Source organism: Saccopteryx bilineata, chromosome X, assembly GCF_036850765.1.
Source record: "Saccopteryx bilineata isolate mSacBil1 chromosome X, mSacBil1_pri_phased_curated, whole genome shotgun sequence".
NCBI lineage: Eukaryota > Metazoa > Chordata > Mammalia > Chiroptera > Emballonuridae > Saccopteryx > Saccopteryx bilineata.
The window spans coordinates 41,952,615-41,966,910 of NC_089502.1; the positions used below are offsets into that span (position 1 = coordinate 41,952,615).

General features: G+C 37.1%; 1 protein-coding gene across 1 annotated transcript in view; it reads right to left on the reverse strand.

Annotated features, from left to right (window-relative positions):
* Positions 1–210: 210 nt before the first annotated feature.
* Positions 211–14,296, reverse strand: part of COL4A5 (collagen type IV alpha 5 chain) — a 239,547-nt gene continuing 225,461 nt past the window's right edge. The window contains exons 43-51 of the mRNA XM_066248681.1: positions 13,858–13,930; positions 13,652–13,723; positions 12,709–12,837; positions 11,052–11,150; positions 8,828–9,040; positions 5,421–5,598; positions 3,292–3,406; positions 2,782–2,954; positions 211–1,818 (exon numbers count right to left, since the gene is read on the reverse strand). Coding sequence (XP_066104778.1) covers positions 1,737–1,818; positions 2,782–2,954; positions 3,292–3,406; positions 5,421–5,598; positions 8,828–9,040; positions 11,052–11,150; positions 12,709–12,837; positions 13,652–13,723; positions 13,858–13,930 — 1,134 coding nt within the window. The 3' untranslated portion in view covers positions 211–1,736. The remainder of the gene's footprint in view (positions 1,819–2,781; positions 2,955–3,291; positions 3,407–5,420; positions 5,599–8,827; positions 9,041–11,051; positions 11,151–12,708; positions 12,838–13,651; positions 13,724–13,857; positions 13,931–14,296) is intronic.

Sequence of the window (14,296 nt, forward strand, 5' to 3'; positions counted from 1 at the left end):
GTTGAAGGGAGCCAAATAGGGAAAGTTAATGTATGTGAAATATGACTAATGGAAGTTATAGTTAGCAAACTCAAGTTGCTTCTCTGTGTGTTTATGTATATTAATGTAAATGAAATATAACTCCTAGAAGGGTGTACTTGTTGATGTCAGACATGTAGTCTATCCATAAATGAACAGATTTCTGTACACAGGCTGAAGACATACACAACAAACCATCCTTACAACATATGATATCTTTAATTAAAATGATATTGGTGATTTAACATTTAGTGAGAAGATGACTGCTAGGAAAATGAAGTATTTTATGACTATCTATAATAAAATGTTTAGAATAAAAAACAGTAAGAAACATCAATTGACTTTGTAATTGAAGACAGCAGGCTAACCAAATATTGTTTTCCCACTTCTTGTACAGAGACTTCAAAAAATAATTCTTAAGAAACACGGAGTCCCTGGCCGGTTGGCTCAGTGGTAGAGCATTGGCCTGATGTGTGGATGCCCTGGGTTTGATTCCCAGTCAGGGCACACAAGAGAAGTGACCATCTGCTTCTCCATCCTCCCCCTCTTCTCTCTCTCTCTCTCTTTTCTCCTCCCATAGCCATGGCTCAATTAGTACAAGTGAAGGAGCTCTGGGCGTTGAGGATGGCTCTGTGGAGCCTCTACCTCAGGAACTAAAAATAGCTCAGTTGCAAGCAAGGCCCCAGATGGGTAGAGCATCGGCCCCAGATAGGAGTTGCCAGGCAAATTCTGTTCAGGAAGCATGTGAGATTTTGTCTCTATATCTCCCATCCTCTCACTTGGAAAAGAAAGAAGAAAAAAAAAGCACAGGGAAAATAATTACCATTTTTGTATATTTTTGTTTCTCAAAATTATTTGGGATAACTTTGCTTAGTCAGAGATAAGCAAAAATAAGATGTAAGAAATATTAAAATGGGGAAAATCCTGTATTGTGTTGGAGAATATAGCAAAAGAGAAATTCCTCCATTAGGTATTATAATTTAGTGTGTGGACAAAAATGTTTAAAATTATAATTAAAGTGACTTAAAATGACCTATGTATTTAAAAAGTCAAGTAAGAACTTGAGGGATAAAACTCAAAATAAATTTGCTCTCAGTAGTAACTTGATGCAATATAAATTCTCTCATTTTGATAGTCATTGATATAAAATCCAGCTCTCTGTACTCTAGTATTGCCTACATTTTCTATAAAGAGTGACTTATGTCAGGTCACATCTAAATGACTCAATATTTTGAGCTAAAATGTTGTTTATACAATATACACATTCTTTACTTACAAAGCAAAATAAGCTTAACACTTTTATATTAAAAAAACCTGGGATACAGTAGGATTAGTAGCACCATGAAAAATAATTCTTTCTCCAAACTGCAGTCTTTTATTTTACTCAGTGTGATTCTTCTAATGGAATTTTTAACGTGCCTGTTTTACTCACTGGGCAAAATATATAATCTTCATCTTATAATCCTTAAAGAAAGTCATTCTGGGCCCAAAAAGTAAATTCATTTCCTCATTTCTTTTGTAGAAAAATAATAGCAACCTTGTTCTGGCATATTGCTGAGGTACATTTGAATCTTCATGGTTACTATTCAGCATGTTCTCTTGGTCATATATAGTAGCACCATTGGTGGCAGCACTGGTAAAGTTGGGGAGAGTGAGAAATTGCATCTGAAAATTTATATATCTCACATTTAAAAGCACACAAAGAATTCTTCAAAATGTTATGTCCTCTTCATGCACACTTGACATCGGCTAATACGTGTCCTCAAGTCTCCTGTCTTCAGTGTTTCTGATTGAGGTTTGCTGGGAAATAAGAAACAAGTTAATCAGATTAGTCTCTTTGGTATTTCCATTCTATTATTAGTTCAAATTCACATGTAAACATTAGTTTTGTGTTTAAGAAGCTCTCCTGATGACTGCACGGTTAACTTTTGAGCAATAGGATCAAGTGCAGTGACCAGTACAGCCTAAGACCATTACTGGTAGATAGTTTTGTGACTCTTCTCCACACTACTAATATCTTTGTCTATTTGTCTCTCTTTTTTTGCTGGATATCATTTTTTAATTAATTGTATTGGGGTGACACTGGTTAACAATATTACACAGGTTTCAGGTGCACAATTATACAACATATATGAGTACACCGTTGTCTCTCCCTCTTATACATTTTTTTTCTAATAGTCCTAGAATTAGGGAGATCTGGACAACTAATGATAGAATAATTGATAATAAATGCCTAAAGATAACACATAAAAAATATTAAGTGATAACAATTCAAAAGAAGCAATAAATTATATTTAAACCAAAAATGTTCTATAGATCAAAGTATCCTGAAGTACCTGTGTTATATGTGATCTCCCTAGTTTCAACTCCTGGATGAGAGGCCTGAAATCATCCTGGGAAAAGTGTTCACTTGACTGGGAGAGGAAAGTCAGATTATAGCTTCAGTTTTTGAGATGGCCTCAATCTAGTTGAACATTTCCTTACTTGTTACTGAGCAGGTCACATGACCTTTCCTTGCTTTGTCTGTTTTGCTATTGAAGAACTGCTACTAAGCCATCTCAAACCACAGGTACTTACTATTAGCTAAGCTTGTTTTTCTCATCTGTGCCAGGTACACGAGGAGTACGAGAAAGAATAACGAACACAGTCCACTAAATTTTTGACATTGGTTGGGTATAAACCATCCATGAGTTGTCTCTCTTTTCGCTAGCATCTTTGAATGAAGCTAAGGACGTAAATAAAACTAAAGCCATAGCACCTTACCTAAACATGTCTGACACATCCACGGTGGCCAGCCAAAAGCTGTAGGAATTGGCATAGTAGTTGCAGGTGCCCCGCCCATGGCATTCAATGAAGGGAGCTGAACGAAACTCTTCCAAGCAGGAACCAGGGGAAGCTAGGGCTTGACCTGAGCCCTCCGCCCCAGCACTTGTATGCTAGAAAAGACAAAGAAAAATGTACCACAACACCCATGTGCGTAGCTTAGTGAATACTCAAAAATATGTTCTGAATTTGGCCCAAAAATTCAAATATAGTGAAGGAACTAGACCCACAGGTAAGAGAACAGTACCCACACCAAGAACACAACAAAAGCAGCATGCAGCTCATAAAAATATGTTCTAGAATATGTGTGATGAGGAACACAGAACTTGAATAGAAGCTATTTGAGATCAAGCTTCTTACTCTACAAATGATAGGGATTCTGCATATTGGGAAGAAATGTTGATATGATAGTCAGCTAGGATGACAAAGAGAAGAAAGAATGCTTCATACCATCATGAAGGAATAACCAATCCAGAGAGAATCCCATCCCTGAGGACAGCGGGGAATCTGGATGGTCTGACTGTGAACTGCAATCACCACAGCCGGAGCTTCACACACGGCACATCTAGTGAGAGGAAGGGAGAGGAAACACAATCTAGAGCACAAGTATGTGGGAATAGCAGTCCCTCTTCTTTGGAAGTTATCCTGGTATAAAAGCCCACTAAAGTGTCTTCAATGCTCAGAAAAAGAAGATAAAATGCACTTCGAGAACTACTTTTCCATGCCTTGTCTCTTGGTTTACATAACAAACAAATAAAAACTGAGCCTTTTTCAAGAAACTAAAGAATCATGGCTATAGCATTTTCATTTTCCATTCTGTCCTAAATTCATACGTGCTATAGGCAATGCCATAACTGCTATAAGAGTGCAGCTTGGTGTATTGCACATATTGCTTGCTGTCAGAGTGCCCAGCTAGAAGTAGACAGTTAATAATGCTGAAACTGTGGAAAGAACAATGTCTGCTAAACTGCAAAAAGACACAGATAATTTTTCAACTCCATTATCTTTGGTCCAAAGGTATTCATTAACCATAACGGTATTTATAAACCTATCTGGATAAGAAGTACATATCCAGAACGCTGGGTAGGTACCCAGGAACTTGGAGATGTGGCTTAAATCTACAAAAACAAGTAAAACAGCAACAGAGTAAACATAGCTGAGTCTACCAAATCTTTTTTTTTTTACAGAGACAGAGAGACAGAGAGAGGGACAGATAGGGACAAGCAGACAGGAAGGGAGAGAGATGAGACGCATCAATTCTTCATTGCAGCATGTTAGTTGCTCATTGATTGATTTGCTATATGTGTCTTGACCAGGGGCCTACAGCAGAATGATTGATCCCTTGCTCAAGCCAGTGAACTTGGGCTTCAAGCCAGCGACCTTTGGGCTCAAGTCTACGATTCCATGCTCAAGCCAGCAGCCTCACACTCAAGCTGGTGAGCCTGCTCTCAAGCCATATGAACCCATACTCAAGCCAGCGACCTTGGGGTCTCAGACCTGGGTCTTACGTATCCCAGTCCAATGCCCTATCCACTACACCAATGCCTGGTCAGGCTACCAAATCTTTAATAAAGAACATGAGCTGACCTTTTGAAATATTGAACTGACTTGAGAAAGTTTATCTACAAAACAAGGAATACTTTAGGGGAACTTTTACTCCCAAGAGTTGGGATGGACAAAAATAACAAAAAGTCAATCCCAAAGGATTTAGACAAATGTATTTAAAAAGGGAACCCTGGCCTGACCAGGTGGTCTCACAGTGGTTAGAGCATTGACCTGGAATGCTGAGGACCCAGCTTCAAAACCCTAAGGTCACTAGCTTGAGCGTGGGTTCATCCGGCTTGATTGCGGGGTTACTGGCTTGAGCATGGGATTACAGACATGACCCCACGGTCGCTGGTTTGAGTCCAAAGGTTGCTGGCTTGCGCCCATGGCCTCTGGATTGAAGCCCAAGGTCACTGGTTTAAGCCCAAGGCCACTGACTTGAGCAAAGGGTCACTGGCTCGGCTGGACCCCCCAGGTCAGGGCACATATGAGAAAGCAATCAATGAACCACTAAGGTGCTGCAACAAAGAATTGATGCTTCCCATCTCTCTCCCTTCTCGTCTGTCTGTCCATGTCTGTCTCTCTCTCTAAAACAAAAAACAAAATGAGCACCCTGAATTTGCTATTAAAATAGGCTGGACTAGTTTTAGCCTTTATATTCAAGGTAAAACACACACACACACACACACACAATGACTTTCCAATGATTCACCCTCTATTATGGCATTCTCAGATAAATTGGGTTATGATCAGAATGAAAATGCAGTCTCTACTATGCCTAAGAAATCAAATTAAACTAGGGTTCTAGCCTGACAAAACTCTAGGAAATCTCTGTGAATAGTACCACTCTCTTCTTCGTTACCCATGCCCCAAACTTCTGTTATCAGTTCATCTTTCTCATAGCTAATCAACTGCAAAATCTTATCTTTTTCTATTAAAAGAGAAGTATGATCCGATTATTAGTTTTGGACTCATTTCTGAGGTGCTAATCTAACTGGGGACTGCAACAAGTCAAAGCTTTATCAATGTCTCACCGACTAATGAATGGCTGAATGCTCTGGCCCTTCAGGGGCTCCATGTTCATTGGCATGGGCTCTGGGGTGGAGAGCCAGTAAGAATAATCATTTCTTGAAGCAAAGTTACAAACATTGTTAATGTTGCAGAACATGAAAGGCATGGTACTGAAGCGACGGAGGCAGCTGCCGGCTGTCCCTAGAAAGAATCAGGGAGAAAAAGACGAGGGACTGCATCAGGATGATACTTTCATTTCTCCTAAAACAGTAACAAACAACATTTCAAAGACAAACGTGGCCACATTTCTTAGATAATAAATATACAGTGGTGGCCAAAAGTAGATTTACAGTTGTGATTACATAAAACAGTTTATTCTTGTATTCTTATTTATTAGATATTGTATTAGTTTCCATATGAACAAATGTAAAGCTACTTTTGCCAACCCCTGTACTTTATTTATTCAATTTTAAGATGCCTATTCACTTAGATTTGAACATTTTTGAGATCAGAATATATTTTGCAATTTATGTAGACATTTACTGTGGAAGCTCATTATATATGTTTCCCGACACAGTTTTTAAAATGGTGTTGTCTTGTGAAGAATACTGGGTGATTTCTTGTGGATGTGTGAGGAGCAGAAGCCAAATCCTTATAATATCATATCACATCTATATTTCCTCTCCAAGCTTTCCTCTCTTCTTACAAGTCATCCCCAGTATCTATCTTGTGTGGGTTTGTAATTTCTTTAAGCCTAGGGACAATTGGAGTGCTGACCAATATGTACAGCAACCACGGACAGGTTTGCAAGTGAATAATAAAAAAAAGTAAAGAAGAGATAAGGGAAGAATGTCAGTGAAAAGTAAAAGAAATCGAATATCCGGCCTGGTAGGAGCAATAGAGATTATCTCTATCAGTGATCAAGCCTTTCTATTCTCATTTACTCACAAAAGAAGCATGAAAAATGATGTACCCTTCACACATTTTTAAGTTGATACATAAAATTTTCATCAGAAGTTTAAGTTGATACTGCACCAGTTATTAAAGTTAGTAGTTATTGTCTCTGGGCTCCAAACTCACCCTTGTACACTCTGCTTTGTAATACTGGAGGCTACGGACATTTCAACATTGTCAGTTATCATTTCTAGGGTTTTGAGAATATTTATATATTTTTTAAAAAACCTTTATATCACTGTTTTAACTGTATCCAGTGTAATAATTTAAACTTAACAATAAACATTTTTAAAAGTACATAAGCTGGGTTTTAGCAATTGGAAATTATTTTATGCTACTTTTGCATTTAAAAATTGTATTTCCATTCCACTTCTCACACAGTTTCATTCTAATGCATTTTTTTACTTTTGAAAGTCTTTTAATGATCATCCTGTCATATTTCTCTGAAACAAAAATTTACAGTAACTTTTAATAACTTACTGCGACCATGAAGCTTTACATGTCAAATATTTTACTTTGAGTTGTCATCATTACAGTTATTAATTCACAAGTGGTAAAAAAATAGATATAATTACTAAACATAAAATGTAAACTTTTATTGTAAATGTACTTATTAATGAGATGAATTCGAAGGGAATTATAGAGCCTCTGTTACTAGAGATTTTAAGAAAACTATTATTTTTAATTGCCCTTTTGAATTTGTCTCCGAAAGCCTTTCACACTTCAAGGCAATGTGCTGCAGCATAATTATTTTCATAAAAAGTGGAAGATGGCTGATAGTGAAAAGGGATACTATTTCTCCGAAGCATATACCCAGGCAGTTCAACATTAAGAGAAAAAAACATGAAAGTGTAGGATTTGAATTGATTCCTTTAAAATTATGTCTGTATATCTCTTGGTAATTACTCATTTATTCAAAGGGGTATGCTTATTTCAGACTGGAAATGGCTGAATGTGGCAGTGAATAACAAATTGGCATGATTAAAAAAATGAATGGATTCAGAATTCGTAACTGTTGTAGTCAACTCTTATCTCCATCAGATTCTGAGTGTGTGGCTTTGAGTAAATCACTTAATCTCTTAGCCAATTTATTTGTGTATAAAATGAAAAACAAAACAAAAACAACACCTGACCTATATATTTCTTGATCTTAGTTGTAAAGATGAAATTGTCTGATAAATATAAAAGTCCTTTTGAAATATAAAATAATTTAAATATACAAGTAACATCACTACCTAATTAAGAACAGAGCTGGAAATATCCTTTCAAGAATCCAACACCAAGTATTTATTTGACTAAGTGATTGTTTCTTTAACATCAAAGCTATAACTACCTTTATGCTTTGTTGAGCCACCAAGATATCTATAATTTATACTTCTGTTAGCTTTAGCAGATATTCTGCAATCAGGATCGCCCTTGGGATACTGGACCCTGTGTGGGCCTCTGAATGCATACTATGACAGCCGTTGTTTGACTTAGTGAATGTATTTTGACAAGTTATAGTGACATACTGGATAGCAGGTTCCTAAATTCTTTTTGTGTTTCTCTTATATTTTTAATTCCATGGTGCTCAAACACTTCTAATAGTTCGTACTAACTTTATAGGTCAAATATTTGAAGTATACAAGATCGATTATGGGTATAAGGTAGACTCTAATGGTGAACAATGGATTAAAAGGAAAATAATTTTATGAAAAAAGAATATAGAGGTTGTCTAAAATAGAAGAGTACTTTCACAACAAAGGTTTGTTGATAGTAAAATTAGAAAAAAAAAACCAATATATAATAGAAGCAAAAATAGCGGAGGAAAGATGAAAAGTAGAAGAGGGAGAAGAAAGTTGTTGAGAATATTACTAATTTACTTGGCTTGAAAAAATAACCTGTGACTACTGTCTTCCACATAAGTGATGTGCTTACTCTAGTGGGCCAGACCTGCCCAACAGGTATGGCCATAAGCACTGGGAACAGAGTAAGCCAAGCAGACCCCTGGAGGTCTGTGTTGCTACAGAACCATTTTTCACAGACTGGCACAGCTAAAGAGACCTCAGTAGGCTTCTTAGTGCAGAGATCTCAGAAACTAGGAACACAAAATATCACCTTAAATGTCTTTATGGAGGCAAAGGTGATAGTGATCCTTAAAATAGGCAGTCCCAGGTCAACCTATGGGACTCCAAAATCTAATGTCAAAATTCTGTACAAAGAAATCTTGAGGATTGGAAAAGGGCGAGTTATCCAGTCCAGCTGCATCCGTCAACCAACCTCACATTAGGCTAATCAGTGCTTTGAGTTTAAAGTTAAATATCATTTATTTTAAACTCATAGTAAATATATTCAGCTGCCCTTGACATGGTCTTCAATTTGGAAACCCCGCAAGAATAGAGAGATGTACTTTGGTCAAAGCTACTCTAGAACACAATATGATTTTCAAATAAAAAAAAATCAGACATAGTAAGAAATAAGATGTCAAATATCTCACCCAAGTCTTGACCGTGAGCTCTTTTATTTCCTTGTACATACAGGAGAGAAAAACCTTCATAAACCTGGACAGTTCCCTGTGGGCATTGTGGTGCATCTGTTGTCTGGCTGTGCCGTGTGATGAGGAATCCATGGACCATAGAGGAATCTCCAGGGGGACCTGGGGGACCTTGCAGTCCATCTGGCCCAGGGGGACCATCCAAACCACGGGTACCTATTTCCATGGAATCATCAGTATACAAGATTAAATGAGCTATAAACCACTATTATGTCTGTTGACAAAAGATTATGACTTCATTCGATTAGTTAATTTAGTCAATATTTATAGGGTTTCTATAAGACCATTGTCAAATATCACTTGTTTGGAAATAAATAGAATATGGCCCCTACCTTCAAATATATATATTCTGTCTAGATTTGGTTGAAAACATGAAGCACTAAATAAATATGGGGTATTTGGAACCTTAGATGGGTAGAAGTGATGTTTATTTGGGATGTCTGCATGTTATCTAGTCTCTTGCTGTATCAAAGAAGTCCAAACTCTATTATAAAATTTCATCATGCTGTTTTGTTCATCAATAAGTAAGAAAGGGTGTGGTTGTCATCAGTCTGCCAGCTTCAGTGCTGAAAAACATTTCCCTTAGAATCTGTCTAGGGAATTAGTCTCAGGCATACCTTTTGTTTAGAGTATAGGTAGGACACTCTAGAGAAGCCTTTTAAAAATGTATATTTTCAATCTATGACTGGTTCCCTTTTTCCATATATCCTCTTGATTTGAGTTCCTTTTTAAAATTTCTTTATATACAAGCTTTGGACCACTGTGTGTACAAATTTTCATTTTGGGGAAATGTCACAGCAATACTTATGTGATAAAGATGACATTCTATGGTCTCTTCCCTAGAAAGACAGTTAATGAAATGGCAGGGCATTGGTTCTAGGAAGGCCATAAGTATCAGCATTCTGCCTTATTGCTATAACATCTTTTTGCCAGTACAAACTCTTCATGTTTATATTATTTAGAGTTAATTTATATTTTCTAGAGTTTTTAACACACGTGAAAAATGTTGAATTTATAACATTTTCTTTTTTAGCTATCTTTAGTGTATTTTTATTGTAAATTGAATCAAATTATTTTTGGAAGTAAGTTGAGTACAGATTAGAAATCTAATAGATACCAATATGCCTAACCTGTAGTGGTGTAGTAGATAAAGTATCGACCTGGAATGCTGAGGTCACTGGTTTGAAACCCTAGGCTTGCCCAGTCAAGACACATATGGGAGTTGATGGGAGTTGATGTTTCCTGCTTTTTCCCCCTTCTCTCTCTCTCTCTTTCTCTCTCTCTCTTTCTCTCCTCACTAAAATAAATAAATAAATAATTTTTTAAAAAGACCAATACAATATTATGAGGAGCACCTATTAATAAGTTGCCTCAAAAATCAATTTATCATCTTAGTATAAAAAAATACTATAACTCTCAAAGTTTTATGTAGAGCACTTAAACTTTGCAGATATATTTACTGAAATTTATAATGGAAATTGTATTCTTTTGTGATATTTTCATTTTTTATTTCATTTTTAATTTTTTTTTATTTTTTCAAGTGAGAGGAGGGGAGATAGAAAGACAGACTCCCGCATGTACCTCGATCGGGATCCACCTGGTAATCCCCAGCTTTGGGCCAATGCTTAGCCCAACCAAGCTATCCTCAGCACCTGGGGCAGATACTCAAACCAATCAAGTCATTGGCTGTCAGAGGAGAAGAGAGAGAAAAAGGAGACAGAATGGGCAAGAGAAGCAGATGGTCACTTCTCATGTGTGCCCTGATTGGGGATCGAATCTGGGATGTCTGCACACTGGGCCAATGTTCTATCTACTGAGCCAAATGGCCAGGGCCATGATAGTTTCAAATGTGGAAGGATTCACAATAGTTTCAGGATGGTCACAGGACACATACTAAAAATTATCAGAACAGGTAAATACAGCTTGTACCTGTAAAATCCCCATTTTGAGAAAGTTCTGGGTTTTCCAGTGCTCCAAACACATAAATAAAAACAGTATTTCTATACTTCTCTTATACTTACAAATCTCCTTGTATCTGTTCTCCAACAACAGATTTACCAGAAAGCCTTACTATCTCAAGAGGAGGCTCGCACAGCCCGAGTTGGAGGCCATATGTCCAGACATAATCAATACTTAAATGTCAGCAGCAATGTTTTAGTTGTCGCACCTGGCTGGCCGGGCAGACCTGGGTCTCCTTTGCGCCCTACTGCACCATCAAAGCCAGGGAGTCCATTGCGTCCAGGATCTCCTGGAGCGCCAATTGGACCTACAGGAAAGAAGAAATAAGGTTTCCAAATGTAAGCACCATAATTCAACACCCAGACATATCTAGGAGTCTTTAGGTCTTTGATTGTCACTGAATTTAAAATCTAGTTTTGTGTTTAATACAAAAGGAATATCTCAAACTCAGGAAAAAGGATGCAGACAAGGAATTAGTATTCATTTTTTTATAAATAAATTTTTATTTTAATGGGGTGACATAAATAAATCAGGGTACATATATTTACATATATTCAAAGAAAACATGTCCAGGTTATCTTGTCATTCAATTATGTTGCATACCCATCACCCAAAGTCAGATTGTCCTCCGTCACCTTCTATCTAGTTTTCTTTGTGCCCCTTCCCCACCCCTTCCCCCTCTCCCTCCTTCCTTCCCCCTGCCCCCCGTAACCACCACACTCTTGTCCATGTCTCTTAGTCTCGTTTTTATGTCCCACCAATGTATGGAATCATGCAGTTCTTGTTTTTTTCTGATTTACTTATTTCACTCCGTATAATGTTATCAAGATCCCACCATTTTGTTGTAAGTGATCCGATGTCATCATTTCTTATGGCTGAATAGTATACCATGGTGTATATGTGCCACATCTTCTTTATCTAGTCTTCTAATTTTTTTTTACAGTGATTAAAGCCTTTAAGCAAACTCTTGGCCAATACAGCAAGAATCCATAATAGAGTAGTATTCATTTTACACAATCTATTTGTCTCTGTGGAGATTCCTATATGATGACAGTTGTGTTCTCATTGTCTTCAAAACAAGATAGGAGTACGAGTCCCAACTTTTGTTATCTATCCCACCATAAGTAAGGTTGCTACTGCCTGGTACCTTTTATTTATGGAAAGACTGCAACTCAGTCACTTAATGAGAGACAGTGAGATTCGTTTCTAGATATATTTTTAATAATCAGAGTTGGCTTCAAGCATAGACTCAAATGGCCAACTAAACAAAATTTAGTTCTAAAATCATGAGGCCTCACTGTGGGAAAATAATGTTGCACCAAATCAGTTTCCTATCCTTCTAGTAGCTGGGATAAAGAAAGCAGCAGATTCTTAAATGAAAATCAATTTAATTATAGCCTTTTAAACAACACTAACTTAATCATTCAAATTAGAATACCCAGAGGAGCTAGAATAAATTGGACTGGGACTAAAAGAAGTTAAGACATTAGAAACTGAAAAAGAAAGAAGTTAGGAAAGGGAAGGGAAGGGAAGGGAAAAGGAAAAGGAAAAGGAAAAGGAAAAGGAAAGGAAAGGAAAGGAAAGGAAAGGAAAGGAAAGGAAAGGAAAGGAAAAGAGTGGAGTGGAGTGGAGTGGAAAGAAGGAAGGAAGGAAGGAAGGAAGGAAGGAAGGAAGGAAGGAAGGAAGGAAGGAAGGAAGGAAGGAAGGAAGGAAGGAAGGAAAGAAGGAAATGGAACTTGTGGTAGTCTGGTATCCTACCAGTTGCTAAGGCTCCTACTGTCAGAAACAAACTCTGACAAGTGAAAGGAGAATTAGGAAAATGTTCTTAAATAGATAAGGCTTAAAAACACGATCTGCAAAGGTACCTGGTAATCCTTGAGGTCCTGGTAGTCCTGGTAAACCTTTAAATCCAGGCTGGCCTGGGACCCCTGGTGGACCAGCATCTCCTTTGATTATAATGGTCTGTCCTGAAGGACCAGGTAATCCAGGGGGACCTAAATGTCAAAACACATACATTTAAAGGTAGGGAAGAGAAAAGTTAGAAGGCATGAATGTCAAAGTGACCTAAAGTCAGAATAAGAACTGGTATGAGAGAAACAAGTTATGTGTATGGGAATGTTGTCATGTTGAACAGAAATATGTTTGGGAAAATGATTATTATCTACCCAGAAGATTGATGAAACAACATTTTCTTAAGGCCATTGAAAAAATTAGTCATATTGTCCTTATTTTCAAGCTTGGAAGCATGACTTGATTAGTATATTATCTAATTCGTTTCAAATCTGTGAACACTGGTGTCAGGGGAAGACAAGTCTACTTCCTGACAGGTCCATTATAATTCTAACATCATTTGCAGTTCGTGTTTGTTGTGCTTGTCAAGGGACCTATTGAACAAATAAGGGAATTTAGCAGATGCCTTATTTCACAGTTTATAGGAAACCTTTATAAGTCAGCTAAAAAACAAACAATAAAAAAACTATTTTTATATCAAAACATATCTATGTGACTTCCTCTTGTGATGTGTTCAATTGAATGTGGAAAAGTCAGTATACTAAGCAATAAAAAAAATCTAAGTGCAACATTCTTGTTAGTCCTTCATCTATTTTAAACATAAAAGGTCTGGTCCCGATATGACATTAATAAAATAGACAGCTTGAGAGATTAGTAAGTAGAGAGAGAGTCTTGTCTATTTTGCTTCAGTTGTTAGGGGTTAAGACTGAAAGTTTGGTTGAAAGAAGAAATGCAAACTTTCAAACTCTTTGATTCATTTAAGTATCAGGTGTAAGTAGTTACAAAAATAATTCTTACCTGGGGGACCAATAAGTCCTGGAACCCCCTCAGGGCCAGTTGAACCAGGAACTCCACTGGGACCTTTCATGCCTGCAAAGAAGATGTGTATAATTGTTCAGCAGAGCACCAGGACCACAGCCTTTGCCCAGTCAAGTCAGAAAATGGGTAGCTTGTCCTAAATGTGTTTAATAGAAAGGGGAACCACAAAACATCCTTTCAAATACCTGGAAATCCTGGAACACCAGGGAGACCAGGATCTCCTTTCATTCCATTGAGACCTGGCCGGCCAGGATTACCCTGAATAAATAAAATCATTAATTTTAGAGAAAAAAATGGAGGGGGAGAGTAAGATTATAAGTGGTACTGCATATTGATATATAACACTGGTTCTAGAGTTAAACTTCCAGGATTCAAATCCCAGTTTTGCCTCTTATTAGCTGGTGTAAGCTGGAGTTGATTATGTAACCTCTTTGATCCATGGTTTTCTCACTCGCAGAGAAATTAATAATATCTACTTTATGAGGTTGTTGCAAGTATTAAATGAGATGGTTCATATTAAGTATTTAGAAAAATGATTGGCACTGTATGCTTAATAAATAATAGACATTCTTTTACTACAATTAGCAAAAACACTACTTTTTTAAAAATGTAGCTCTGAGGTGA